General features: G+C 46.8%; 1 protein-coding gene across 1 annotated transcript in view; it reads right to left on the bottom strand.

Moving 5' to 3' along the window:
* Positions 1–27,413, bottom strand: part of LOC111524526 (nodal modulator 1) — a 63,834-nt gene that overhangs the window by 9,577 nt on the left and 26,844 nt on the right. Inside the window, exons 12-27 of the mRNA XM_023189709.1 lie at positions 24,842–25,016; positions 23,307–23,448; positions 22,889–23,020; positions 21,374–21,510; positions 19,129–19,216; positions 15,233–15,296; positions 14,591–14,686; positions 11,615–11,833; positions 11,447–11,529; positions 10,410–10,569; positions 10,140–10,266; positions 8,086–8,199; positions 6,791–6,918; positions 4,955–5,096; positions 3,970–4,053; positions 2,308–2,418 (exon numbers count right to left, since the gene is read on the bottom strand). Of these exons, the coding sequence (XP_023045477.1) occupies positions 2,308–2,418; positions 3,970–4,053; positions 4,955–5,096; positions 6,791–6,918; positions 8,086–8,199; positions 10,140–10,266; positions 10,410–10,569; positions 11,447–11,529; positions 11,615–11,833; positions 14,591–14,686; positions 15,233–15,296; positions 19,129–19,216; positions 21,374–21,510; positions 22,889–23,020; positions 23,307–23,448; positions 24,842–25,016 (2,002 nt within the window). The remainder of the gene's footprint in view (positions 1–2,307; positions 2,419–3,969; positions 4,054–4,954; positions 5,097–6,790; positions 6,919–8,085; positions 8,200–10,139; positions 10,267–10,409; positions 10,570–11,446; positions 11,530–11,614; positions 11,834–14,590; positions 14,687–15,232; positions 15,297–19,128; positions 19,217–21,373; positions 21,511–22,888; positions 23,021–23,306; positions 23,449–24,841; positions 25,017–27,413) is intronic.

Genomic DNA, 27,413 nt, shown 5'->3' with positions numbered 1-27,413 from the left:
ATCTGTAACATGTCAGGCAGGTGCCAGATATTTTATCTACATTATCGCCAATCCTGACTACAAAACAGGCATTGGTATTATCCCTATGGAGACCCAGAGAGCCAAAGCCACCTAAGGTCACACAACTTACACATGGTGGAGCCTGGGACTCAACCCCCTGAGGACTCCTGAGGGTTCCCGCCTCGCACTGTCTCATCATATGATGTCACCTTAACTCCAGTATCTGTTAAACTCAAAACGCATTCCATCATGAACTTGGCTCTCCCCGCTGCCTCAGGAGGCACTGGAGTACTTTGTTTCTGGCTTTATTTCTGGGGTTGTTGCCTGTTCTCACTCCCACATGGGATGGGGTGCGAGCAGGACTAAGGTGCAGTCCTGGCTGATGGCAAAGGCTGTGAGGATGCCACACTGCACCTGCCACAAGAGAATGCCAGGACCACCTCCCTGGGCCCACGCTGGCACCCTTCTACATAACACACAAGGGGAATTTTCCTAAAATGAAAGTCACAGACTGAAGGCTTATGGGTCACATCGAAGATCCCTTAGTGTTCTTTTGTCTTGTATAACATCTTAAGTAAATCTGAATTCACCGACTATGTTTAAAAATCAGGTGATTTCACCTAATTCTAATTTCCAGCTTCTCTGGAAAACTGAGAAGTGACACCAACCTTGAGCCACAATTCCAGCACGGCAACAATCAGGAACCAGAGAGTGGCGCCCTCCCCTCCCCTCTGCCTCCTCCCTCCCCTCCCCTCTGCCTCCTCCCCTCCCCTCCCCTCTGCCTCCTCCCTCCCCTCCCCTCTGCCTCCTCCCCTCCCCTCCCCTCTGCCTCCTCCCTCCCCTCCCCTCTGCCTCCTCCCTCCCCTCCCCTCTGCCTCCTCCCTCCCCTCCCCTCTGCCTCCTCCCCTCCCCTCCCCTCTGCCTCCTCCCTCCCCTCCCCTCTGCCTCCTCCCTCCCCTCCTCTCTGCCTCCTCCCCCCACCCCTCTGCCTCCTCCCCCCACCCCTCTGTCTCCTCCCCTCCTCTCAGCCTCCTCCCCTCCTCTCGGCCTCCTCCCCTCCTCTCGGCCTCCTCCCCTCCCCTATGCCCCTCATGGACAGGGCAGGAGTTCCCCAGTTTGCCCCCCTCCCTACCCAACCCTCTGCACTCTCTGACATTACCTGCCTGGTCCCCACAAGTACACGCCTGCAAGCCCTTGACAGAGTGGACTAAAGCCCACACACACTTCCTCACCCATGCCAAATACTTACCTGCTTATAAAGCTACAAGTACATCTTAACAATATACCCCAGAGCAAATCATGAACATCTGCAGAGGGTGTGCAGGGTATTTTATAAACATTTCTTCATTAATGGTAACATGGAGATTTTGTTAGAGCTGAACAAGATCATAAGACATCTCTGAGTCCAAAATCTAGGTTTTGCAGAGGACCAAGTCGAGGCACGTGGAAAGGAAGTGACTGGCCAAGGCAGCAAGGTGAGTCACTGCTGGAGACAAGAGACAGCCCAGACCAGCTGCTCTCCAGCCCACCGCCCACCACCTCTGATACTGTTTGGATATTTGTCCCTGCCCATGTCTCATGTTGAATTGTAATCCCCTGTGCTAGAGGCAGGGCCTGGTGGGAGATGACTGGATCACAGGGTGGATCCCTCGTGGCTTGGTGCTATCTCCGTTATAGAGGTCTTGTGAGATCTGATCATTTAAAAGTGTGTGGCACCACACCCCCACCTCTCTCTCTTTTGCTCCAGCTTCTGCCACATGACATGCCTGCTCCCACTACACCTTCTGCCGTGATTAGAAGCCTGCTGAGGCCTCCCCAGAAGAAGAAGCCACTATGCTTCCTGTACAGCCTACAGAACCAGGAGCCAATGAAACCTCTTTACTTTCAAATTATCTAGCCTCAGGCATTTCTTTATACCAATGCAAGAACTATATGACCTCCACTCCAGAGAAAATTTTATAAGTTACAAGGCACTTAAACTTTAAAATTGGCTTTCCACATTAGATTCCACATTATATTGATCATTGATCGGGCTTCTACTATAATTCTTTGGCAGATTAATTGAAGGCAGACAGTTATCGGAAACTGGAACACATTCTCTCTCACAACTGGCATTCACTCTCCCAAATACGTGTTGTGGTCCGAGGTTCTTAAATCTCAACCTCAGCCCTCAGCAGGCGGCACTCTGGAGCACCTCCAGCTATCACACCTAACGCACGAGACAGGCACAAAACCAAAAACATCTCATTCCCACCTGTCTCAAAGCCAAAGGGAACACAACATTTGGAGTTTCAAGTCTGGTCTTACCCATAATGTAGGAAGGTACTCAGAGGAAGTGATCACATTTCCACTTAAATCAAACTGATTAATCTGCCGGAAAACTATGATGTTTACATCATCGATGTCATTATTCCCAACCTAGAGAGACAAACAGGGAATGCCAGTCATGAGAAAGCTGGAGGAGGAACTTTTATGCCAGTCGTCCGACGGCCTGAGAGCTGCTTCACGGCAAACTGGACTTCTTACATTAAGGAAGCCAAGTTTGTCATCGAGTACCCTACGTCCAAGGTCACAAACTGACACAAGACGGCTATCCCTGGCCCATAGACACATTTCATTTCGAGAGCACAGTATTCTTTTTTCTAAGTTTTAATTGCTTGCCAACATGTTAAAAATCAAGAAATTTCATATATGAAGCCAGATTTTCCAGCTTCTCTTAAAAAAAGGAGAAGGATGTCCTTGCCTGGTGGAGCAGGGGCAGAGTCTCAGCACCCTCTCTGCATGGGGTCTGTACGTGGGGTTTGCGAGACCCCAGAGGGCCAGCCCCCTTCCCTTTCCTACCTGCCCGGCCACAGTCCATGTTATGCTAGTGATCCTGGCCTAAGTTACTACATCGAGAACATGCAAAGCATTTTGGTGTGAGATGCAGTCATTCCAGCCATTTAAAATGCCAACACCGTAAAGACGTCAAGGAAATCCACTTCCGGCCCGGTGCAGTGGCTCATGCCTATAATCCCAGCACTCTGGGAGGCACAAGTGGGCAGATCACCTGAGGTCAGGAGTTCAAGACCAGCCTGGCCAACATGATGAAACCCCATCTCTACTAAAAATACAAAAATCAGCCAGGGGTGATGGATTGCGCCTGTGGTCCTGGCTACAGGCTGAGGCAGGAGAATCCCTTGAACCCACAAGGCAGAGGTTGCAGTGAGCCGAAATCGTGGCACTGCATTTCATCCTGGGTGACAGAGTGAGACTCCATTTCAAAAAAAACAAAATCCACTTCCTAGGTCAAAAGTTCTAACTGGCCCAACATCCTCCCTCCAAACTCCTCACAATCTTCACGCATAATGAAGCCACCTAAATAAAGCCACTAAGACAGGCAGCCCCTCTTGCCCCACCTAAGCCCTCTTGCCCCACCTAAGCCCTCTAGTCTTCCCAATGAGAGTTATTCTGTGACAGAAAAGCCTTACTTCAAATGATTCCCAGGCCACATCCTGTGACTCGAAGGACGTCCTCTTTAGGGATTAATTTAGCTAGGTCACAATCCTGAATATCAAAAAACTCTGCCCACCAAATGGGAGCAGGAAAAAGGTCATCTGAACCTAAGAAAACTGGGTGGCCCTGCCACCTATTAAGCCTATGTTCTTTCTATTATTGTCCCTTGATTCGAAATGCTGCTTATGACTTAAAATCCTTAACTTGTGGAATAATGATCAGAACTTACAAGGCGAGTCGGGGGGGAGAATACAACAGTTCCAATTTCCTTTGTGGATGTGTGACAGCAACGCTGTTCATTAAAAACCCACATAAGATGTTGCTTGTGAAGATGACACTATTCTAAGAGGACCCTTAATTAGGATTAAAGTTGCCCCTGCCACAGATGAAAGGCAGACAGCCAGAGGAGACGGGAGGACTTCTGATCAGGGAGGCACCCACACCCCGGTGCAGCGGCAGCACTTACTGCCTTACCTCAATCACCCGATGGTGGGGGAGCGCCCGCTCAATGTGGTCGTTGCCCTCTGCCTTGAGCTGAACGTGGTACACACATCCCGGCTGCAAATAAACTCAGGAGTCAATTCTCTAGGAAGGGGGCTTGTCATATCATGCCTGGTCCAAGCCTGGTTTGGCTGCACGAGGTCACTAAGACCAGGGGCATTTCTGTGCCCTCATTTCCCAATCTGTGGCCTGTTAACCTTCTCGAGAGTCTAGAGTTCCTTTAAGAACACCCCTAGCGTGGAAACACCTGAAATTTTGGGACTTCTTCAATCCCAACTTAGTTTCATTTTCTTCTACCCCAAATAAATCAAATTTGGTTTCTTATTTCAAAATTCCAAGCATACTATGCGCTCTTACTCTTCTAAGATTTTTCTCCTCTCCATCCGCCCCTCCCCTCTACCCGTATATACACATTGATGGAGATCTGGAATGTCCATCTTAGGCATTCCCCAATACTTGTGTTGGGTATTATTTCTGGGAAGTGGGAATTTCTGACTTCTCTTTTTAAAATGTCAATGCCCTGGCGACCCCGAGTCTGTCTCCCCCCATGGCTACAATAAGCTGGAGCCAAGCGACAGGCTGTCTCTTTCCACAGGCCGCGCCCACTCCACAGCCCTCACCACTCCCTATCATTGGCCCAGCCTCCTCCCCCGTTCACACTGCTCTTCTGGCTCCACAGGCATTTGGCTTGACAGCCCTGGCATAAGCCGTGGCTACACACTGCTAGGGAGAAGTCCCACCAAACCCATGGTTTTCAAACTCCACCGCGCCACAGATCCTTGATCTGACCAGTTGGCTAGAAAAAGGGCAAACAGTACCAATTAAGAATTGGGAGGGCTCCAGGGCCCCACTCCCAGCCCTCTCGCCCACCCCACTCCTGGCAGTCTTGGGGTCCCAAGACACTTCTGGACACAGGGTGAAGAAAACATCCCTTAAGAAAACACGTTCCAAGTCTCACCAGCAATCCACGTAATCTGAACTTGCCCTCTTCGTCTGTCACAGTGTCTTCTCCGTAAATGCTGCAGTCGTTCTGGCCCACCGCTTCCACGGCAACCCCTTGTTCGGGCTCTCCGTTTAAGGAGGACACTGTGCCATAGCAACTAGTATGGCAAGAAAAGGCACGAACGAGATATTCTCATGGTGCTCTGAAGGACCCAAGTGTTTCCCATTTACCAACAATTACAGGGCAAAGTAGCTCAGTGGAGAACTGTGCCCCAACGACCCAGGCAACTTGGTGTGGCCAGCCCACTTCCAAACCACACCTTCCTGCCAGAGGGATAAGCTGCCATCAATTTCTCTTCTCATACATTTTGAGAGATGCTCTGGAAAACTGTAATTTAAGAAAGCTAAGGCTTTATTTTATTCTTTCCAGGCTTTATTTGAAATAATGGAGCTTTCAATAACACGGAAATAACTCACTTCCTCTTTCACTCCACATATTCAGTAGAAAATGGTCCATTTTTCTAAACCCAATCTTTCCAATTATTCTTCATCTAAAGTGATTCTGTATAAGTGTACAAAAAACACGTGTGTGTGTGTCTGTGTGTATACAGGTATATATGTATGTATCTACCTATCTATAGATGTGTATCTTTTTTATTTTTTATTTTTATTTTTTTGTAGAGATGGGGTCTTGCCACGTTGCCTAGGCTGGTCTTGAACTTCCAGACTCAAGCGGACCTCCCACTTCAGCCTCCAAAAGTGTTGGGATTATAGGTGTGAGCCACTGTGCCTTGCCAGACACTAATGTGTACCTATCTATCTGTAGCTGGAAGCATTCAGAAAAACTACAAGTACTGGTTGTCTCCCAGAAGAGGAACTTGGGTGACTGGGAGATGGGACAGAAGGGAAATTTTACACTATACTCTCTTTCAGCATTTTGAAGTTTTATTCAACTGAGCACATTTTCTGCTTTTAATAATTTAATTCAGGTTTGAAGCTCTTTTAAAAAATAAAAGTGGCCAAGCACGGTGGCTCACACCTGTAATCCCAATACTTTGGGAGACCGAGGCGGGCAGAGCTCTGAGGTCAGGAGTTCGAGACCAGCCTGGCCAACAAAGTGAAACCTTATCTCTACTAAAAATACAAATTTAGCCAGGCATGGTGGTGGTCCCAGCTACTTGGGAGACCAAGACAAGAGAATTGCTGGAACCCAGGAGGCAGAGGTTGTCGTGAGCCAAGAATGCACCATTGTACTCCAGCCTGGGCAAGAAGAGTGAAACTCTGTCTCAAAATATAAAAAATAAGGCCGGGCGCGGTGGCTCAAGCCTGTAATCCCAGCATTTTGGGAGGCCGAGATGGGCGGACCACGAGGTCAGGAGATCGAGACCATCCTGGCTAACACGGTGAAACCCCGTCTCCACTAAAAATACAAAAAAAAACTAGCCGGGCGCGGTGGCGGGCACCTGTAGTCCCAGCTACTCGGGAGGCTGAGGCAGGAGAATGGCATGAACCCGGGAGGCGGAGCTTGCAGTGAGCTGAGATCCGGCCACTGCACTCCAGCCTGGGCGACAGAGTGAGACTCCGTCTCAAAAAAATAAAATAAAATAAATAAATAAAAAATAAATAAAAGCTTTTAGCAACTCAACAAAGTCTCTCAAGCTAATTCCAAAACAGGAAATTTGAGACTGGGAGAGAAGGGCAGCAGTCAAAATTCCTTTGCCCACGTATCTCATCTCCCTTGCCTCCCAGGTAAAATCAACGTGAAGCCTGGGACGCGTTTCCAGGCAACAGAAGCCTGAATGTGATTCGCCAGCCCAGCCCTGAAAAACAGCAGGGTGGCCGGGGCACTTACCTGTAAGCGGTTCGGTACCCTGTGATGGTGATCTTCAGGTTCTGGCCTTCCTGCACCTCGATCATCTGTGAGGACGGCTCAAACCGGAACTCCTTCATCATGGGTTTGAAGTAATACTGGCCAGGGCTCTGCCAAGGTAATCACACTGAACCTCAGCAGCCACATCTAGGCATAGTTTAAAAGTGAGGGGTGAAGGTCATGATGGACCAGAATTACACCAGAGGAGTGCCATGGCTTCCCAGGCAGCCAGAAATGGTAACCTTCTCTCTACAATCACCACTCACAGTCAGGTAACGGCAATCACAACTCTAACAATGGCAGCTGCCAGTATCACCTGCCTGCAATGACTCTGCGAGGTAGAAGTCATATTTAAATTTTTTTTTTTTTTTTTTTTTGAGACAGGGCCTGACTCTGTCCCCTAGGATGGAGTGCACGATCAAAGCACACCACAGCCTCTGGGCTCAAGCAAATCTCCCACCTCAGCCTCCTGAGTACCTGGGACCACAGGCATGCACCACCATACCCAGCTAATTTTTTTTATTTTTTGTAGAGACAGGGTCTTCCTATGTTGCTGGTCTCAAACTCCCAAGCTCAAACGATCCTCCTGCCTCACCCTCACAAAGCGGTGGGATTACAGGTGTGGGCCACCATGCCTGGCCTGTATTTGAATTTAATGAATAAAGAAACTGAGGCTCAGAGAGGCAAAGTAACTTGCCTGATAGGACACAGCAAGTAAGGAGCAGTCTGCATCATTGCAAAGTGGTATCTTCAGATGCCCCCGCTGCCCGGTCTGCAACAGCCCCACCACAGCCACTTTGTTACCACGACTGACAAAGATGACCAACTAACACACACTTCCTGAATCCCAGCAGTCACGGCCTCCGACTGCATCTCCAAAGAAGAACTGCTGCTCTCTTTCCACTAGGTGGAATGTGCTTTTCAGAAGAAACGCAAGCTAACCACCAAACAAGACTCAGCATCATAAACATGATTCCGTAGCAAAACAAGAAGCTGCCCGAGAGAGGAGCCGTTGTGGCCAGGGAAATTAATTACACTGTCTTAGTGACAAGCGGGCAATCAGAAAACAAGAGGCGCGTGGGGAAGAGAACATGAATCAGCAGCATTAAGTGTGAGTACGAGCAATACTCTAATGATTGTGGGCCCGCAAGAAACTGAAACCACTCCACATTGGTTTTCTTTTCTCACGTTGTCAAGCAACATGTAAGTCTTGCATGCTGCATCGTGGCTCTCTCTCAGGGAAGACAGGCAGGCGGTAAATTGCAGAAACACGTTACCAGGTTTGAGAACGTCAGAATGCCGTTGTCCTGGGTCAAGAGGTTGGAACGAAAGACGCCACCGCTCAGGGATAAGAGGACTCCCGGGAGGGGCTGGTCATCCTCAGCTTTTATCTGGGGATGAGAAGGTGAGACCAGAGCAAGGTTAAACTCCTACTAACCATGAAGATAACAATTCCACAAGTCAAGAGGTCATTCTTTTAAGGTATTTTTTCTTTTATTGTTACTCAAAGGAAGACAGGGGACCTCATCTTCCTCCCCACAGGTAACTAACGTTATAAGTTTTATAAGTTTGGTGTGTAGCCTTCTAGAACTTTTTTTTTTCTTTTTTTTTTTTTTTTGAGACAGGGTCTTGCTCTGTCACCCAGGCCAGAGAGCAGTGGCACAATCTGGGCTCACTACAACCTTCACCTCCCAAGCTCAAGCAATCCTCCAGCTTTAACCTCCTGAAGAGATGGGACTATAGGCACACACTACCATGTCCAGCTAAATTTCTGCATTTTTTTTATAGAGACGGGTCTTGCCATGTTGCCCCAGCTGATCTCAAACTACTGGGCTCAAGCAATCCACCTGCCTAGGTCTCCCAAAGTGCTGAGATTATAGGCATGAGCCACCATGCCCAGCCCAGAACTCTTTCTATGCCCACATAAATTCTATAAACATTATGTAGTACCGTTCACAGACTGGCAAGTTCATTGAGTGGGTGGAGGAGGTGAAATAAAAATGGCATGTTATGTGTACAGTTCTGCAACTTGCTCTCTTCCTCAACAATTTATCCTGGTTCTCTTCTGCCAGCCAATAGAAATCTGCCTATTTCTTAACTACTGCGTATCATTCTAAGGCAGGGGTTGACAAACCACAGCACCTATTTTTTTGGTACACAAGAGACAATCGGAATATCCCCAAATATATATCTTTATGCACTTAGGTTTTTTTTTTTTCCTGAACAATCAATTCCTAAAAGCAGAATTGTTGGATACATGCACTTTAAATTCAGAAAGATACTATCAAATTGCATTCCAAAGTGGCTATCACCACTTACCGTCCCATAAATTAGTTACGCTTGGGAAAACCCATGCTTACCAAAAAATAGAGATTGTCTTAATTACGGCAAATCTAATCCCCCCAAAACAGTGTTTCAACTGTAATTTCCTTAGCACATTTCATCAGTAACGGAGGCTTCGTGTTTCTGTATTTATTAGTCACCTGCGTTACTTCCATGAATTTCCTTTTCATAATCTTTGTTCATTTTTTTTCTAGCGGGTTGTCTTTTTCTTACCCATTTTAAGAGCTCCTTATAAAATGGGGATATTATTTATGATACAAACATTTCTTCCGAGTCTTTCAGTTTGGTTCCAAATGTATTCAGCAATATAGAATTTTAAATTTTTATGCGATGTAATCTGTCACTCTTTTCCTTTGGCCTATAGTTTATAAATATTCATTCTCCACGATCTCCAGACCCACTCTGTACAATCGCAGCACACTTCTTCCCAGGAAGGACCCGTGGAAGGCAGCTGGGCGGCAAACACCTCAGTAAGAACAGTCTGTGTCCTTCAATATGGAACAGTTATGGATAAGAGCTTCAACTACTTCCCAGAAGGTACACTAGCATGTTGAAGTCAACAGCTCTCCAAATTATGCTGCGTGAAAGAAGCCAGGCCAAAAAAACAAAACAAAAACAAAAACTGTATATCCCATATGATTCCATTTAGATATAGGTTGGTGCAAAAGTGATTGCGGTTTCTGCCATTACTCTCGATGGCAAAAACTGCAATCACTTTTGCACCAACCTATAAAAACTCGAAAATGCAAACTAACCAATGGTAATGAAAGGCAGATCTTCAGCTCAGTGGAAGGGTGGGAGGGAGGGATTACCAAGGGGCAAGAAGAAACCTTAAGGGTCACGGATGTGCTCACTATTTTGACTGTGGAGGTATTTTCGTGGGTGTATTCATAGGTTAAGACTACCACACTGCACCCTTTTTGTGCAGTTTATTATATGTTAATTATACCTCAATATAACCATCTTTTGAAAATACAGTGTTAGTTACCTCAAAGCTTACACCTGCCAGGGCATAGGCCTTGAAGTCTCCAACAGTTCCTTCCACCGCAGTCAGAACATAGCCCTCCTTCTGTGAGGTCACCGTGTACTCCAGGTCACTGTGCAGGGGGCCAACACTGAAGAAGAGAAAGCAGAATGGTAAAGGGCTTTGTTCACACCCTACAGGAAGCCCTACCAAGCCCAAGGAAATGTGGGTCCCAGTGTCTTCAGAGGACTCCCACGCTGATCCCAGGCAAATGTGTCTCTATCCCAGGCTCACCTGTAGGCACCTTTGTCATCAGTGAAGACTGTGATCAGGGGCGAACTTGCCCCCTTTTCACTGATGACAATCTCAACTCCTTCCAACTCGGGGTGGATCTGGCCTTCTAAAAACAGGCCTGCCTTCCCATGGATCTCGATCAGCTTCCCTGGGCAGCTTTCTAAGAGGGGAAGAAATAAACACAAGGATGGGGCTTGGATGCAGACAGATAGGAGCCTCTTGGTTGGGGTCTTCCCATGACAGAAGCAGCTAAAGCAGATATTAGAAGCTAGTTCCAAATGCGGTTATTTAATACCCCAGGGAGCTCAATAATTGGATACAACCCAAGCCTCTTTTCATCCCTGAAAGGCCTTTCTCAGTGCAAAGGACTTCAGCAAGAGAATCAAAAAATGTTGAAGGCCGGGTTTTTACTACTACTCTTGCTAGGTTCACAGGAGGCCACAGATCAGGAGGGAACCCTTTACAGCAGACAGGAGGCCGTACTACTCAACCTCCAGAGGACCCACTGAGAAAGACTGCCCCAAAGAGCCTGCCTGCTAGAAGTCACACTCTTCAACACACTCCACTTCCAAACACGAACCACGTTAACACCTACAACTTAATGAAGCCATAGAGCTAGAAAAAAAAAAATAAGTAGCAAAAGACAAATACTCCACAAGTGATCACTTCAGTCATCCATTCCCCAAAAAAAGACCCTCCTATCATGCTCTGCCAAAGATCATCAAAGATCATCAATGGAGGCTTTGCGCTTCATCTACCTTCTGGTGTCGACCTGCTAATGTCAAAGAAAACCAAGTCCTTTTCCAAAAACATCAACTCAATTCTAACAGCAAAAGTTACTTTTATTTGTCTAAATCATCCATCCATCCATCCTTCCATCCATCCTTCCATCCAACAGTAACATCTGTGTGCCAGAGAGGATGTAAGGTGGCTTACAAAGATGGCTTCACTATAACATCACAAATCTACGTGTAAATGTAGGCAAGGGAACAATTGCAAAGGTGTGTGTGACATTCGCTCGCTGAGTTGACATTTACCTCCACTGACGATGGCTTCCATTGAAGGCGGATAAAAGAGCAGCTCTTTAGATGATGGTGTAACGGTGATTTTCTCTCCAGACCTAAAATAATTAATACACTTCAGTTTGGCGGGTCCTGTCCCCCCAGAACAGAGGACACTGTAGGGAAATGCACAAGACGGCTTACCGTGCCCAGTAAGAGAAATCATACAAGAAGGGGCCTTGTAACTCATCTACCATCTCCTGCACGGGCGGCTTGGTCATTCTTTCTTCACCTTCCTCTTTGCCGTTCTTCTCCCTCTCCTGCCTGCGGGCCTCGATCTCAGCCAGCTGCTGCTCCCTCCGCAGCTCCTGCACAGACTTCAGAGGGCCTAAGACCAAGGCGGGTTCACTGTCGATGGACGACCTGGAAGAAAGAAACGGTGGCCCCTAGGACATAGTTGCGTATCCCTGTCGTCAGTGGGAATTTGACCTTTCTACAAGCATGCACTTGCGACTTAAAAACTAGACACCTTATCATGACACCACAGTGGCCGAGTCTTCAGTTTTAAATAAACTAGTAGTTTCACAGAAAATAACAACTGAGCTTTGCAGTGATGATGGCAGTATCTGGTAGATCTGGGCTGGAATGAAATACCATTGATTTTATGGCAACTGGATATAAACTTGTCAGTTTCCATGTAGGACATGGAGTTTTCTCCACGCCACCATCTTCTATTCCTTCATTCCATCTTCACTGAGAACTGCTCTGATAGAGAACTAAGCACCGACAAAACAGTCGGGATACAGCATCGACAAAACAGACCATACTTCCTACCTCTGTGGAATCCACGTTTCAGTGGGAAGGGGCAGAAAGTAAACAGAAAAATAGTACCAGAGGAAAAGTGCAATAAAGAAAAATAAAGCGGTGTGGGAAGACAGAGAGCCCGGAACACCGTTTTACATTAAAGGAACAGTCAAGACCTTTCCGATAAGGTGACACTGAGCAAAGGTCTGAAGGAAGGGAGAGAACGCGCCATGCAGCTCTCTGGGTAAACAGTAGCTCGGGCAAAGCGATGCCAAGTGCAAAGTCCTTGGAGAGAAAGCTCACTCAGATGTTCGAGCAATGGCAAGACCAGCCCAGCCTGGGGCACAGGGGCCCACGGAAAAGTCATATCCGTCAGAGAGGTCCAAGGGGCAGCAGGTGTCAGACTGAGGCTTCACAGGCTTGGTGCCAACCTGGAGCCACTACAGTTTTCAGTCGAGGAATGGTATGATCTCTGCCATAAAAGAAATCGCTCGCTGCTTCACAGGAAACACACAAAGCAATGGCGGAAACAGGAAGGCCAGCTGGGAAGCTGATGCAGTGATCCCAGAGGGGGTCAGACCAGGGCTGAGGGCCACGTGGTAAGAAGGGAAGGCCAGCTGGGAAGCTGCTGCAGTGACCCCAGAGTGGGGGTCAGACCAAGGCTGAGGGTCACATGGTAAGAAGGGACTAGATGACGGGTGTATTTTGACTGTAAAGCCAAGACTTTGTTGAGGAATTGGCTGGGCCTAGGGTGCAAGGGAAAGAAGAATCAAGAAATAAGAAGAAAGCGACAGCTGCCATCTCTGAATCAGAAAAGACCACAGAGGGGCTCTGTGGAGGGCAACTGTCAGCAGTCAGGTTTTGGGTCTGCTAAATACAAGGTCCCCAGGGGGGATCCGAGTGTCTGTCTAGCTGGAAGATGCATTCCATGCAACCTCCGACACAAGCAAGCAACACAAACACCCTTGTAAAGTTACAAAAATGAATGTAATCAAGCTGAAAGGAGGTAATATGGAGTTACTACTGGTAAGAAGGTAGATTGCTAGTCCTGTCAGTAATTCATACTTTCCAAGCAGGAAGACAGTAAACGACAGGAAAAGACAGCAACAGGCGCCTTCTGGGCACACAACAGACCCTCAGCAAACCCACCCCCAGCTAAAAACCTGGCTCCCCATCACCCAGAACCAGGGCTAGCCCTGACATTTCTCCCGCCCTGACCCAGCGGTCACTTTAGCGCCATGCCTCATCAACTCAGTCCATCAACGACTCTCCGACCGGTCTGTCGCTCTCCACCTCTGCAGCCACCAGTCTGGGGCCCCCATCACCTCTCCCTGCCTCCACCACCTCCCACTCTCAGGCCTCTTCTGTCTGTTCTCCACTCAGCCGACAGGGGGACCTTTCAGGAAGAAAAGTCATTCCTCTACGTAAAACACGTCAATTGCATCATGGGACAAAGACTAAGGACCTTAACACGGCCTGGCCCCCAGCAGCCTACCTGTCCTGCATGCCCCCAAGGTTAAGCTCAAAGCACTCAGCAGAGCCGTCATTTTACAGTTTTGCATGTGAGTCTCTGACCGCTGTTCCCTGAGGAGACCGTCAATCCCATGAGTGTAGGGGCTGTGGCCTCGTAAGCCCAGTGCCTGAACACCGAAGACTCTCAGTTATTCAGTCATCATGCGCTCTGCAGGGATGATGGATGGATAAACAGACGATGGACAGAAACATGGAAACATAGCTGGAAAGGCGACTTCAACCACGGGCAGCGGGGGAGACAGTGACTCCAATTCCCATTCTACTTGACAGAGACGGTCATGTTGCCAAAACTCTTTCATTTCTCAAGAAAATTGGGGTGTCACAGGTACCTCACCACACTGCAAAATATTCCCTGAAAGGCAACATTCACATGAACGTGACCCTGGGTGAGGGACTTGCCTTTCAAATACTTCCTCTCTCATGACCCTTCTTATACCAGGTGCCATCTCTATTTTCCAAGCCTTCAAGCAAAAGTCTAAAGGAAAATAGGCAATTTTTTTTTGAATTTGCTAAAACACTTGAAATACAATGCACAAACCGCAGAGATTTTTTTTTTCCTCAGCAAAGACGAGAAGTACAAAAAGTTCCAACAGAAACTGAAGACAATGAAACAAGCTGTCGCAACACACTTCCTCACCCACAGGTAATTTCTGAATCAGAAAAGAAAGGATCAAGCACGCTGGGAATTGACAGCAATGTCCTATAAGAGAGGGAAGGCCATTTGTATATATGTCTAGAGATAAGAAATCAAAACTAATTTCCAGAGAGTCTATTAGAGACTCCTTAGGCCTCATCCACACCCTTCCCTGCCACTCTCAGCCCACCGCAGAGCGCTCGTCTTACTTGATAGTCACAGTGACATCCATCATTTTGTCGGTGGTGATAGTTCCAAGGACATGGTGGCGAATGGCTGTCAATGTCAAGATACTAGGTGAAGACCTACAAATCAAAGGAGAGGAAACACTAGAACCTGCTCATTCTCGGAAGATCATCAGCAATACCCTTTTTGGGCATCCTTCCTCACCCTAAATAAACAACAGAAAATTGCTCTTAGACTGGGGTAAAATAACTCTGGAGATCCAGAGAAGTATTTTAAAGAGTAAACTAATTCTCCACTCCAAAACTTTACACTTCCAATTCCCAGTGAAACCCACGCATGTCTGTAAAAATGTAAAAATGGCAGACTTGAGTTTGACAGATGCTCATCAGTGAGGGCTGGGAGATTTGACAATGCTTCTATTTAAGCCACTTCAAAAACACAGTCCTCTATCCTGGAGTTACAGAATTCTTAGGAAAGGGATCCTATCCCTGGTTCCTCAGTAACCAATCCAAGTGTCTTAAAATTCTTATCTAGAAATTCTGTTGAAGGCCTAACCTTGCCTCTTTCAGAAAAAAATTAAAAACTCTTTCTGTTCTCTGAAGTAAATGAAGAATCCTCCATGGAATGTACACAAACACCACAAAGCATTCAATTTCCAGGCTTACGTGTCATAGGTGTAGAACGCTTGCTCAAACCGGTGGCAGGAGCGAGGGGTCACTTTGTACACACCTACAGACAGGAAATCAAAAGTAATTTTCAGAGAATGGCATCTATTACACTGAGCAATTCCGACATCTGAAATCGAGTGGCAGCTCTTTGCATGTGAAAACTCAAACGCATCGCAGATCTGCAATAATGGAATCAGAAATACTGGGCAGGCATCATTTTCACTGCCTCTGAAGGCTTCTTACCAATGACCCGATCCATGCAAAGGCCCAATCACAGGCACACGGTTTTCATTTCCCACAATGTAACAACTCACAGTAGTTAAATCTGCACAGACCAAGGGAACGGACCCATGCACCAGAAGGAACAGAAAGTACATTTCTACTGCAAATTGGACTGAGGATAATTTTCTACCTAAAAGATTCTATTAAGGATCCAAGAGATAACCACAGCCTCAATTTCTTCCTATAACTATTCCTAAAAAGGAGGTAGGAGTAAGGGAAGCCCCAGCAAAGTATGAGTCTATGTGGGAGGACATTCCGAGCGGGGTACATTTCATCACTTGCCAGAGGAACATAGTCAATTTCAGGAAGATACAAGGAATAACAATGTATTTCCCCCAAATCATTATTAACCAATATTTGGCCACACTTCCTACAAAAACCTGAAATTAGCTAAAACCACCCTGCTGTTTTCATTGCACTCAACAAGCCCCAGAGTAGTTACCATCAAAAAAAAAAAAAAAGATCAGGTGTCTGTGTTCCTTTTGTTTGGTCTTTCATCGAACAAATATCAACAGAGCACCTCTTCCTGGCCAGGTATGGTGCTAGGTACGGGTACACAGTGGAAGATGACAGAGCAGTGGTCCCTGTCTTCATGAAGTTTACCGCAGAGAGAGGGGGGCATTTGACAATCACAAACATATCAACTGTGGCACATGCAAGGGGGAGGCAGAAGTGAGTGGTGACAGCAAGAGCACAGGAGGCAGGCCTAAGTGGCCCTGGAGGCCATCCTCCCCCAGGGAAGCAATACTGAACTGATGGGTAAGAAGGCCCCAGCCAAGACGGGCAGGAGGACACGTCCACAGAGAACAGGATCTGCCTCACAGGCTGGCCCACCGTTTCCTCGACAGGCATCCTTCCTGCCTTGAGAACAAACCCTGGTTATGTTGAGGGTGGCAACATGCTCAGCCTCGGGCAGCACATCCAACTGTCCCAGCCTCCCGTGCAGCTAGAAGTAACCATGTGACATGGTTCTGGCCAATAATACAGACAAGTAGCTTACTGGAGGAGGGGGCACAAGGAAATCTTTGCCTGCCCCCTCCTTGATTTCCTCCTTTAAACCTAAGCTTTCTAATCCTAGCCGTCTTGAAAATGTAAGGCAGAAAATACAAGGGAAAGGCCTAAAGAATCACAAAGACACCACCTCTAACATCTACCAGCTGCTGAACCCATGCTGGCAGCTACACACTGCCACACTTCTTTATTGAGCCAAATAAACTACCACTTGCTGATGGCACTCCTGTATGAATTTTGTTACATGTAGCCAAAGGCAGCTGAACTGACACCCGGAAGGACTGAGTGACTGGAGTAGAGAGAGTGGCAGACAGGACTGGGTTACACAGGAGCTAAGGTCAGGTTAAGGACTTTGTATTTTATCTTGGGAACCAAAAGAAGGAGCCACTTAATTATTCATTAGGAAAACGCAAAACAACACTGAGAGGTGACAGTGTGCTAGCAGCCCTCACTCTCAGCGCCTCCTCGGCCTCAGCGTCCACTCAGGCGGCACTTAAGCAGCCCTTCAGCCAGCCACAGCACCGTGGGAGCCCCTCTCTGGGCTGGCTGATGTGGAATCCACCTTCCTCTGCTTGCGGGGAGGTGTGCAGGGAGAGGTGCAGGTGGGAACCGGGGCTGCGAACCGCGCTCCCAGGCCAGTGTGAGTTCCGGCGGGCGTGGGCGTGAGCACTGGTTCTGTGGGCCCGGCACACTGAGCAGTCAGCCGGGCCTCAGGCCCAGGGCAGTGAGGGGCTTTCCGCAGCTGCTGGCCCCTGTGTGGCACTCAAATTCTTGCTGGGTTTAGCTGCCTCCGGGCACGGCAGGGCTCAAGACCTGCAGCCCGCCATGTCTGAGCTCCTACCCCTGCGGGGGGCTCCCTCGCGGCCTGAGCCTCCCCAGGGAGCGCCGCCCACTGCTCCGTGGCGCCTGGTCCCACGGACGGCCCAAGGGCTGAGGAGTGCAGGTAAGGCTGGGGACTGGCGGGCAGCTCCGCCTGCAGCCCAGGTGCAGGATCCACTGGGTGAAACTAGCTGGGCTCCTGAACGGGATGGGGACTTGGAGAACTTTTAGATCTAGTCGGAGGATTGTATGTGCACCAATCAGCACTCTGTGTCTAGCTCAGGGTTTGTAAATGCACCAATCAGCACTCTGTGTCTAGCTCAGGGTTTGTGAATATACCAATTGGTACTCTGTATCTAGCTAACCTAGTGTGACTCTGTGTCTAGCTCAAGGATTGGAAATGCACCAATCAGCACTCTGTGTCTAGCTCAGGGTTTGTAAATACACCAATCAGCACTCTGTATCTAGCTTAAGGTTTGTAAATACACAATGAGACACGACTTCACATCCACCAGGATGGCTATAATAAAATAGGTGAAGGAGGTGAAGAAACAGGAACCCTGATGCATTGCTGGTGTGAATATCAAATGACACAGCCTCTGTGGAAAACAATTTGACAGTTTCTTAAAAGATTAAACATAAATTTATCACACAATGCAGCAATTCCATTCCTAGGTATCGAAACAAGAAAAATGTAAACATATGGACACAAAGACTTGTACAAGAATGTCCATAACATTAGTCATAACAGCGCCCAACTGGAAACTACTCACATATCCACCAACTGGTAAACGGATACACAAAATGTGATATAACCACACACCAGAATACTATGCAGCAATGTAACGGAACAAACTACTGATATGTGCTATGACATAGATAAACTTCAAAAACATGTTAAATAAAAGCAGCCAGACAAAATACCAGCATCGTATGATAAACATCCAAAAAAAGCCAATCCATGGGGACAGAAAATAGATCAGTGGCTGGCCATGGCTGAAAAACAGGGATTATCTGTCAACAGGCACAGAGGATCTTACGCTGTGGGTGACGAACAGGTCTAAAACTGGATTCTGGCCATAGTTGTGCAACTTGGTAAATTTACTACAAATCATTTTATTGTACATCTTAAATAGATGAGTTTTATGATATGCAAATTCTGTCTCCAAAAAAAGCCATTATAAAAGAGAGAGAGGGCTGGGTACAGTGGCTCACACCTGTAATCCCAGCACTTTGGGAGGCCAAGGTGGGTGGATCACTTGATGTCAGGAATTTGAGACCAGCCTGGACAAGTGGTGAAACCCATCTCTACTAAAAATACAAAAATTAGCTGGACGTGGTGGCGGGCACCTGTAATCCCAGCTACTTGGGAGGCTGAGGCAGGAGAATCGCTTGAACCCAGGAGGCAGAGGCTGCAGTGAGCCGAGATCGAGCCACTGCACTCCAGCCTGGGTGACAGAGCGAGACTCCATCTCAAAAACAAAAAGAATGAGAGACAGAAGCCACTGAAAGATTTTAAGCAAAGTGGGAAATGATGCAAATTTTAAAACAGCACTATAAAGAGAGGTCATTGGCCAATGGTATATGTTTGGAGGTGAAGGGCCCAGTGGTCTCTACCCAACTCAAACCCAAGAGAGACAGAAACACAAGAGCAGGTTGAACACACTGAAATTGAAAGCTTGATGCAAACAGAACCAAGATAGAAAAAACTGCCTTCAAAACCATCCTCTGGTGCCTTTCCATTTTTCTAATTCATGGCACATCCATCCTTCCAAACTTACCAGGCTTGGACAGGCAGAATCGGTTGACTCCTTTGGAGAGGTTATAAATCCCCACATTCTCACGTCCATTTCCATCCTGATAAAATTCCTAAGGGAGCAAAGCCAATACAATGACTTACTGGGAGAGATGGAGACACCAAGATGATTAATAATATTTCTCTTTCCAAACCAGTCATCTGCTTTGCCCATTTATCATCAGAGCAGTTGGGGGCCACAGGAAAATTAAAAACCTCCCAAAACTTCCGACGAAAGTGTGCTATTTTTCATTCAATCAACTAATATTTATTGAGCGCCTGCTATGTGACAGACACAAGGCTGGGCCTTGGGAGGCACGACCATGGCTCCTGCTCTCACGGGGCTTATGTTCTAATATAAGAAGACAAAATCAATGCGTCAACAAATAAATTAGTGATCTCAGCTGGTCAGTAAAGAAGCTGTGAAAATAAATAAGAAAGCAAGAGAAGAACAATCCCTGCCTAGGGGTCTTTAGCACGCTGGTCTCACGGCACATCTCTCCTGAACACTAGGGCTACAGCCTGAATGAGGAGGAAAAACCAATGACATGTGTTTCGGGAGAAGACACAGCATTCCAGGCAGAGGGGAGAGTGTGTGCAAAGGCCCCGAGGAGGGAGTGAGCTTGGTGTGGGACTGGAGAGGACCACTGTGGCTGGGGCCTGGCGAGTGACGGGAGAGTGGGAGGAGATAAAGTAAAGGTTAAGGAAGTGTCAAAAAAAAAAGAAAAAAAAAAAAAAGATCGCTGGGCACGGTGGCTCACGCCTGTAATCCCAGCACTTTGGGAGGCCGAGACGGGCGGATTACGAGGTCAGGAGATCGAGACCATCCTGGCTAACACGGTGAAACCCCGTCTCTACTAAAAAAAAAAAAAAAAAAAAATACAAAAATTAGCCGGGCACGGTGGCGGGCACCTGTAGTCCCAGCTATATGGGAGGCTGAGGCAGGAAAATGGCTTGAACCCGGGAGGCACAGCTTGCAGTGAGTGTAGATTGTGCCACTGCACTCCAGCCTTGCCGACAGAGCAAGACTCCGACTCAAAAAAAAAAAAGAAAGGAAAAAAAAAAAATCTTATTACAAGGGAGTTGGAAATTCACTCCAGTGCTGGAAGGGAAATGTCTCCTAAATACCTAAAACTCATTATGAACCGGATATTTATCTCCTATACAAATCAGCCTGTCGCGTTTTTGTAATTAAGCAGTTAGGGGAGGAAGCTGGCACATGAAACACCAGTTTCAATTCTTCTAGTTTCTCTACAGACAAACTAAGAGCTGACAATGTCATCTGCCACTGCTCGACATCAAAAGATTATAGAAAATTCATGACGGGATCAACACAGGTGCTCCTGAAGCCCATGGCACACTGCCTTTCAGGCCACAGAGACAACAGTCAACAAGAGACTAAGATCCTGTTTATAGCTCCATCCTCTGTGCTGGAATAAATATACCAGAGAAGGTGGGGCACAGTGGCTCACACCTGTAATCCCAGCACTCTGGGAGGCCAAAGCGGGTGGATCCCCTAAGGTCAAGAGTTCAAGACCAGCCTGGCCAACATGGTGAAACTCTGTCTCTACTAAAAATACAAAAAAAAAAATTAGCTGGGCATGGTGGCACGCACCTGTAGTCCCAGCTGCTCGGGAGGCTGAGGCAGGAGAATCGCTTGAACCCAGGAGGCAGAGGTTTCAGTGAGCCAAGATCGTGCCACTGCACTCAGCCTGGGCAACAGAGCAAGACTCCATCTCAAAAAAAAACACAAATATATATATCAGAGAAACTCACTTGGCAGCATCTTAATAAACAAGAGCAGTGTACACCAAGGACACTTTGATACCTAAGAGGGTCACTTAAGCCCTGCCATAACCCTGAGAAGTAGGTGTTAAGATCTCAATTTTCGGTGAAAACTGAGGCTGAGACGAAGTAAATGAATTTACCCAAACCTATTATTACTAATAATATAAAGCCACCGTGCTCTGTACTATACCAAAGGCCACCCCGAATCACCAGTCACATTTAATATGTGGCCTGGACAAGGAAGTCTCCTAAATACAGGGGTCCTTCCACTGAGAGATTATAAATACTTCCTGCTTATGCCTTGCATAAGAGGTGGGCGAGTGGAAAGGCAGAAAAGGAAATCTGACTTGACTACGTTTACAATATTCCTGGCATGTTAGTCTTTCTTGATATCCACAAGGCGAGCGTTTTTCCAAATAAGAGACTCCGTAAATCGTACATACCAGAGTGATGGCGTGAGACAAGGAACATCTCAGCATGTAGCCCGTCTGCCTGAACTCAACTGCAGACACGTCATCCTCCAGCACTTCCACCTCCAGGCTCTTGTTCTTCCAGCACCAATCCTCATGCATGATGCTTACTGCAAAAGCAAACACCAAAAACAGACACATGGGCATCAAGCACACCACCTCCCTGCACACCACCAGAAACGATGATCATGAATTAACTAATTTTAAAAAGCGGTGTGTATGTAGACATAAAGATAGAAATATACACATATATATATATATTTATAACTAGCAGTATTTGGAATAAATTACTGCTAAAGAAAACCTGGAACCGAGCGTGGTGGCTCATGTCTATAATTCCAGTACTTTGGGAGGCCAAGACAGGTGGATGGCTTGAGGCCAGGAATTCAAGACCAGCCTGACCAACATAGCAAAACCCCATCTCTACTAAAAATACAAAAATTATCCAGGCATGGTGGTGCACGTCTGTAATCCCAGCTACTCGGGAGGCTGAGGCAAGAGAATCTCTCGCACCCAGAAGGCGGAGAGGTTGTGGTAAGCCAAGGTCGCACCACTGCACTCCAGCCTGGGTGACAGAACGAGGCTAAATTTCAAAAAGAAAAACTGGAACCAATGTCCATTACATCAAGAAAGAAATCCAATGTGGCCTGTAAGATCAGGCTGCAAGTAAGGTATTCAGGGATCCACAAACTGTTTCTGTAACTCTTTTCTGCTTTTGCAGGCCACATGCTTTGTTGGTCTCAACCACTTGACTTGGCCGCTGTTACACAGGAGCAGCCATAGAGAATTCATAAACCAATGGGCAAGGCTGTATTCTAAGGAAACTACGCTTATAAAAACAGGCAGTTTTTGGAGTCTGCCAAGCCCTGCCATAACAGAAAATATAATTTCAGAAAAAGCAGTCTGTTTTATAAGCTATCCACTGCCAGCAGCTCCAAGCTGATTTCTGAAAAAGCAGAAATACAGGCAAGAAGTGGTTGAGAAGGGCAAGGAAAAGGGAAGTAACATTTGTGGGCACCAGCTACTTAGCCGGCTCTCTGCACAACGGGCTTTATAAACTTAACTTTAGTCTTGTATTCTGCAGAAAGGTTCTATTATGTCTATTTTACAGATGGGAAAACTGAGTTTCGGGGAGGTTAAGTACTTTGCCATGGTCAGTACTCAGCACCAGTACTGGTGCTAAGTTAGTAGAACACATCAGTGGGGCCATTTCACACTTCCTTTTTCTGGCCTTTAGAAATAAAATGCTGTACATCGAGCACCCTCCCTTAACAGAAGCAGCCAATGGGCTGCGCAGACAAGGTGGCGGTCAGCTCAGGGCCTGGACTTCTCCATGCTTGTCCAACGCTAAATAATGCAGTCAAGGTCATGAGGCAGAGACGACTTAAACAAGGAAAGGTACATAGTTGTGATACAATTTGGGTTTTAGAAAGTTTACAAAGACGAGAAGTGTGGGAGGGCTACAGGATGTTGCATTCCAATTCTTACTTTTGTATTTTCCAGGGAGCACGTTGTCAAAGGTGAAAGTCATTGAGTTGACCTTGCCGGAGAGCTGGAGGCTCCGCTTCTCACCCTGGCGGCTCAGGGACTGCAGAGTCACCAGCAGGTCACCACAGGTGTCTGCAGGAAAAAGAAGGGAGGGCCCCATGTGACCCCTCACAAGCTTCATCACAGCTTCGAATCCTAACCCTGTGTAATAGCTTCTTGCTACTGCTGAGCTCCTAAGAGGCAGTGGCGGGAGGGCTTCTTTCAAACTAACATGCGTCCACTTGACCCCAAGAAGCCTCCCTCGCATGCAGGTGATCAGCAGCCAACAACAAAGGCAAAAGGAAAAGTTTCCCAAATCCCACCCCTACCTGCTGACTTCTTTGAAACTATGTGTTCTTACTTTCCAGTGATATCTTACCCAAACAAGAGACTTTCCCAGAAACTGATGCCAAGAACTGTACAAAGGCCACATCCATCACGGGCCTGTCGGTCACAGTAAGAGGAAACATCTGTGGTTTCAGTGTCAGCCCTGCTCTGGTCTCTGCCTCAGGAACCATCACCTGCAGAAACGTGGATGGAATGTTAGAGGCTGCATTCGGCGGAATCTTCCCCGGACCTGCAGGGCGCTAGAACATTCATCTGGGTCCACAGCTAAAGAGATTTTGAAGGCCAAAAGTTCATTTCCAGGCCGATTTTACAGTCACAACAAATCCATGAATAACTCATGTGAAGGAAACACAGTTCTACCCAGATGAGAAATTAGCCTCAACAGACCCACGTGTATGAACAACAGTCTATCTGGCCTAATTCTCCACAGGCACACAAAGCTGACCTGCCTCACTTATATACTAGAAACCATACTACATCCTAGTCCCTTTTCCCGGCTTCAGATCACTTGTAACGTAAGCTCTGAACCTGTCAACACTATGTGGATGACACTTTGGTAGAATTAAGTCATTTTCTTCTTCCTATTGTTCTGTGTGCCTTTCATGGGCTAAGAAGAGGAACAGATGAAGGGAGCAGCAGCCAACTCTTTCATCCCTAGTAAAGATGACATGGCCCTTCCTCGGAGAAGTCCATCGCGCTTCCGAAAGGGCTTCCAAAGGCTTGTCAGTGTGGACATCTTCACAAGAAGCCAGCTACCATCTAATAAAGGCAGCTGTCAACCCACACACCACGCTGTTCTGTGGAAGCAGGGAGAACGCAGTCTCCTGCCCTGTCTCCCCCAGAGGGAGGGGCCCCACTCTGCCCTAGAGGAGAGCAGAGTCTAACAGGGAACCTTCCCGGCCCTCTCCCTTTGTGCTATTTTCTCTTCCACAGGGAGGAAGGGCAGCTGCTGATTTGATGGGTAAGAGCCCAGAGAAACAGTCTCTCCCCAAGGGCAGGGCCACTGCACTGAAAGGCATGGTGGGCTGACCTCTGCTCTGTTCTGTCTCTTGCCTGCTTGGGCCAGCTGTGGCTTGGGCCTTTACCGTGGTGATGAGCCCACAGGCCAGAGCGTCTCCCCCTTCTCGGCCTGCTTGAATGGGTAAGTCGCATGGTCCCTGCCCAGCCATCTTGAAGTCAGGGCAAAGCAGGAAATGGAAAGCTCCATTTTGGCCTGGGGTCCCAGAAGCCACACACTATGGCATTTTTGAGCTGCCATTAGTGGAGTTCATTTTTGGTCTTCTCTTGGACTCATCGATATTCAACAGCAGCCAGAAGCCTGAAGATAGAGGAGTGACTGGCAGCCTGATACTAATAAACACCAAGACTAGGAAAAGAGAGACAGATGGCATTATTTTGTAGCTGGATGCCTATCTGGCTCTACTCTACCGGTGCAGGATTGTAAAGACTTAGAAACAAGAAGTTGGAAACTGGAATGCTCCTTCTCTAACCCCATTCTAGCTAATAACCCTTTAAAAATCACTGCTTTTTCTCAAAACATTTTAAATTTAAAACAATGCATCGCACCTGAACTTTGTAAGTCCCTGGTTTTGCTTTAAAACAAAATGATCCATAAGCATCCGTCTCCACGGTGACCAAAGACTTGTCCTTGTCTTGAGATGACAGGACAACTTTGTATTTACTCATCTGCTTGACGGTGTCAGGGAAGCGAATGATTGATATCTGACCACAGACACTAAACCTGCAAAGAGAAGACCATTCATTCCAGCATGAGGACTCAATTATAACAGGAAAGGCTCTTATCAACCAAAAAAGATGCAGCCCTCTCCCAGCCCTTGTTCCTGAAAATAGTTTAATCTTCATGAAGAGACAGAATGCACTCCAGATGATTCTGGTTTTAAAAAGCAACCTTCATTCTGGTTTTAAAAAGCAACCTTCAGAAAGAAGACTGGACCTTTTTCTACAGAACAGGGGCCCGTAGTGGGGCTGTTTGTGCGTTCTGGGTGACATCTGGCAATCCTCCACCACAGAGGCAATTTTAAGAAAATCTGTAGATAATAAAAACATTTCAGGTAATTGGATCATTGACAGTGGAGCGGCCTTGGACTGAGAATGTGGGCTAGCCCTTAAAAGCAAGAGCTCTAAGCTGCCTAAGAAACTGTGGCATTAACCAGGCCGTCAAATAAGGCAGGATTATCAACGACATCTTCCTTGCTTGTGATTATATATAATACATGGATGAAAGCAAACTGGGCTATTGGAACAGAGAAGGTAATTAAGTTAAAAAATACAGAGCTAAAATTGAACTCCTTGGGAGGTAGGAGCCACAAACGTAACTCATAACAGAAAATCCCTATTAAGGTAATGACTCAGATTTGAGATTCTAACTAAGGAGTAAGGTGTTGCAAGGCATCCCTCAAAAAACACATGAAAGGTCCCTCTGCGAAGACCATCGTCCTCAGAGTGCTGGTCTTCATTTCTGAAGCAGACGGCGCATTAAAGTGTAACAGTACATCCTAGCTGGGGGTCACAGTTGTCTTTTCAACCGTTCATTTTGAAGGCTCTTCAAGAATCATTTTAGATAAAAATTAGTTACTTTTGACATAAAGATAATCAAGAATGTTGGATTCTGATAACTGGGATACATTAAATGTTGGAACCACCACTCTGCCTCAAATAAAAAACAGTAGAAAACACAATGGAATGGTGGAAGACTGTGTATGTGAAATCTAGGAATCATGAAAAATAGTCATTCCTGGCCGGGCACGGTGGCTCAAGCCTGTAATCCCAGCACTTTGGGAGGCCGAGACGGGCGGATCACGAGGTCAGGAGATCGAGACCATCCTGGCTAACACGGTGAAACCCCGTCTCTACTAAAAACTACAAAAAACTAGCCGGGCGAGGTGGCGGCACCTGTAGTCCCAGCTACCCAGGAGGCTGAGGCAGGAGAATGGCGTGAACCCGGGAGGCGGAGCTTGCAGTGAGCTGAGATCCGGCCACAGCACTCCAGCCTGGGTGACAGAGCAAGACTCCGTCTCAAAAAAAAAAAAAAGAAAAAAAAAGAAAAATAGTCATTCCTTCAGAGTGAAGGCACTGCCCAACTCTATGAGTTCACTATCTCCAGCATGGGTCAACAAACTACGACCCAAGGACCAAGTCAGGACCCCTCCTGTTTGTGTATAAATTGCAAGCCAAGAAAAAGTTTTTTACACTCTTAGGTGGTTAAACTTTAAAAAAAAAAAAATCAAAAGGAAGATAATATTTCACGACATGTAAAAATTATATGAAATGCAAATTGTGGTGTCAAAAAATGTAGTTTTGTTGCACTCTGCCCATTCATTTACAAATTGTCTGTCTCGGCTGTTGTCCTAGAGACCGTATGGCTCATGAAGCCTGAAATATTTATTCTCTGGTTCTCCACAGGGAAAGTGTCCCAATCCCGGACCTAGCATATGCGTTTTGGTTCTCACATTCCCCTGCTGTGAACTTTCAGAATAAAAGGATGGGAAGCAAACACTGACATAATCATTCCCAAGGACCTTTCATATTCTCTTGATTTGTGTACCTGTTAGGGGCCCATCGCCTTGTCTATTTCCTATCAAATCTCTTTGCCTCCGTAAGTTGTAAATATTTGAATCATAAGCTCTGTTTTAGCTCATATTCTTATTAAAAAGAAGTGCCTGTTTCTCCTAAGCCTCAAATCCATACCGGTTTAGTTTGGAAAAATAAACCAAAAGGGTGGTAGAAAAATGTTCCGTTATACTGAAGCCCTTAAAAATTGATTTGTTTCAATAAATTCTTTCAACAGCATTTAATATCTATATGGACAAAAACAGGTATTATTGGTGGATACTGAGGTAACTCTATTTTCACAGTCATTTGGACAGAAGCCAAAGAGTTTGTTTTTAAAATAAATTGAGTTTTTTTGTTTTTTTTTTTAAAGGAAGATTAGGCACCATGGCTCAGCCTATAATTCCAGCACTTTGAGAAGTCAAGGAGGGTAGGTAACTCGAGGTCAGGAGTTCGAGACCAGCCTAGCCAACATGGCAAAACCCCATCTCTACTAAAAAATGTAAAAATTAGCCAGATGTGGTGGAACGTGCTTGTAATCCCAGCTACTCAGGAGGCTGGGGCAGGA

The sequence above is a fragment of the Piliocolobus tephrosceles genome, chromosome 17 (genome assembly GCF_002776525.5).
Source record: "Piliocolobus tephrosceles isolate RC106 chromosome 17, ASM277652v3, whole genome shotgun sequence".
In the NCBI taxonomy this organism is placed as follows: domain Eukaryota; kingdom Metazoa; phylum Chordata; class Mammalia; order Primates; family Cercopithecidae; genus Piliocolobus; species Piliocolobus tephrosceles.
The sequence above is the reverse complement of the archived record's forward strand: the minus strand, read 5'-3'. Positions and strand labels throughout refer to the sequence as shown.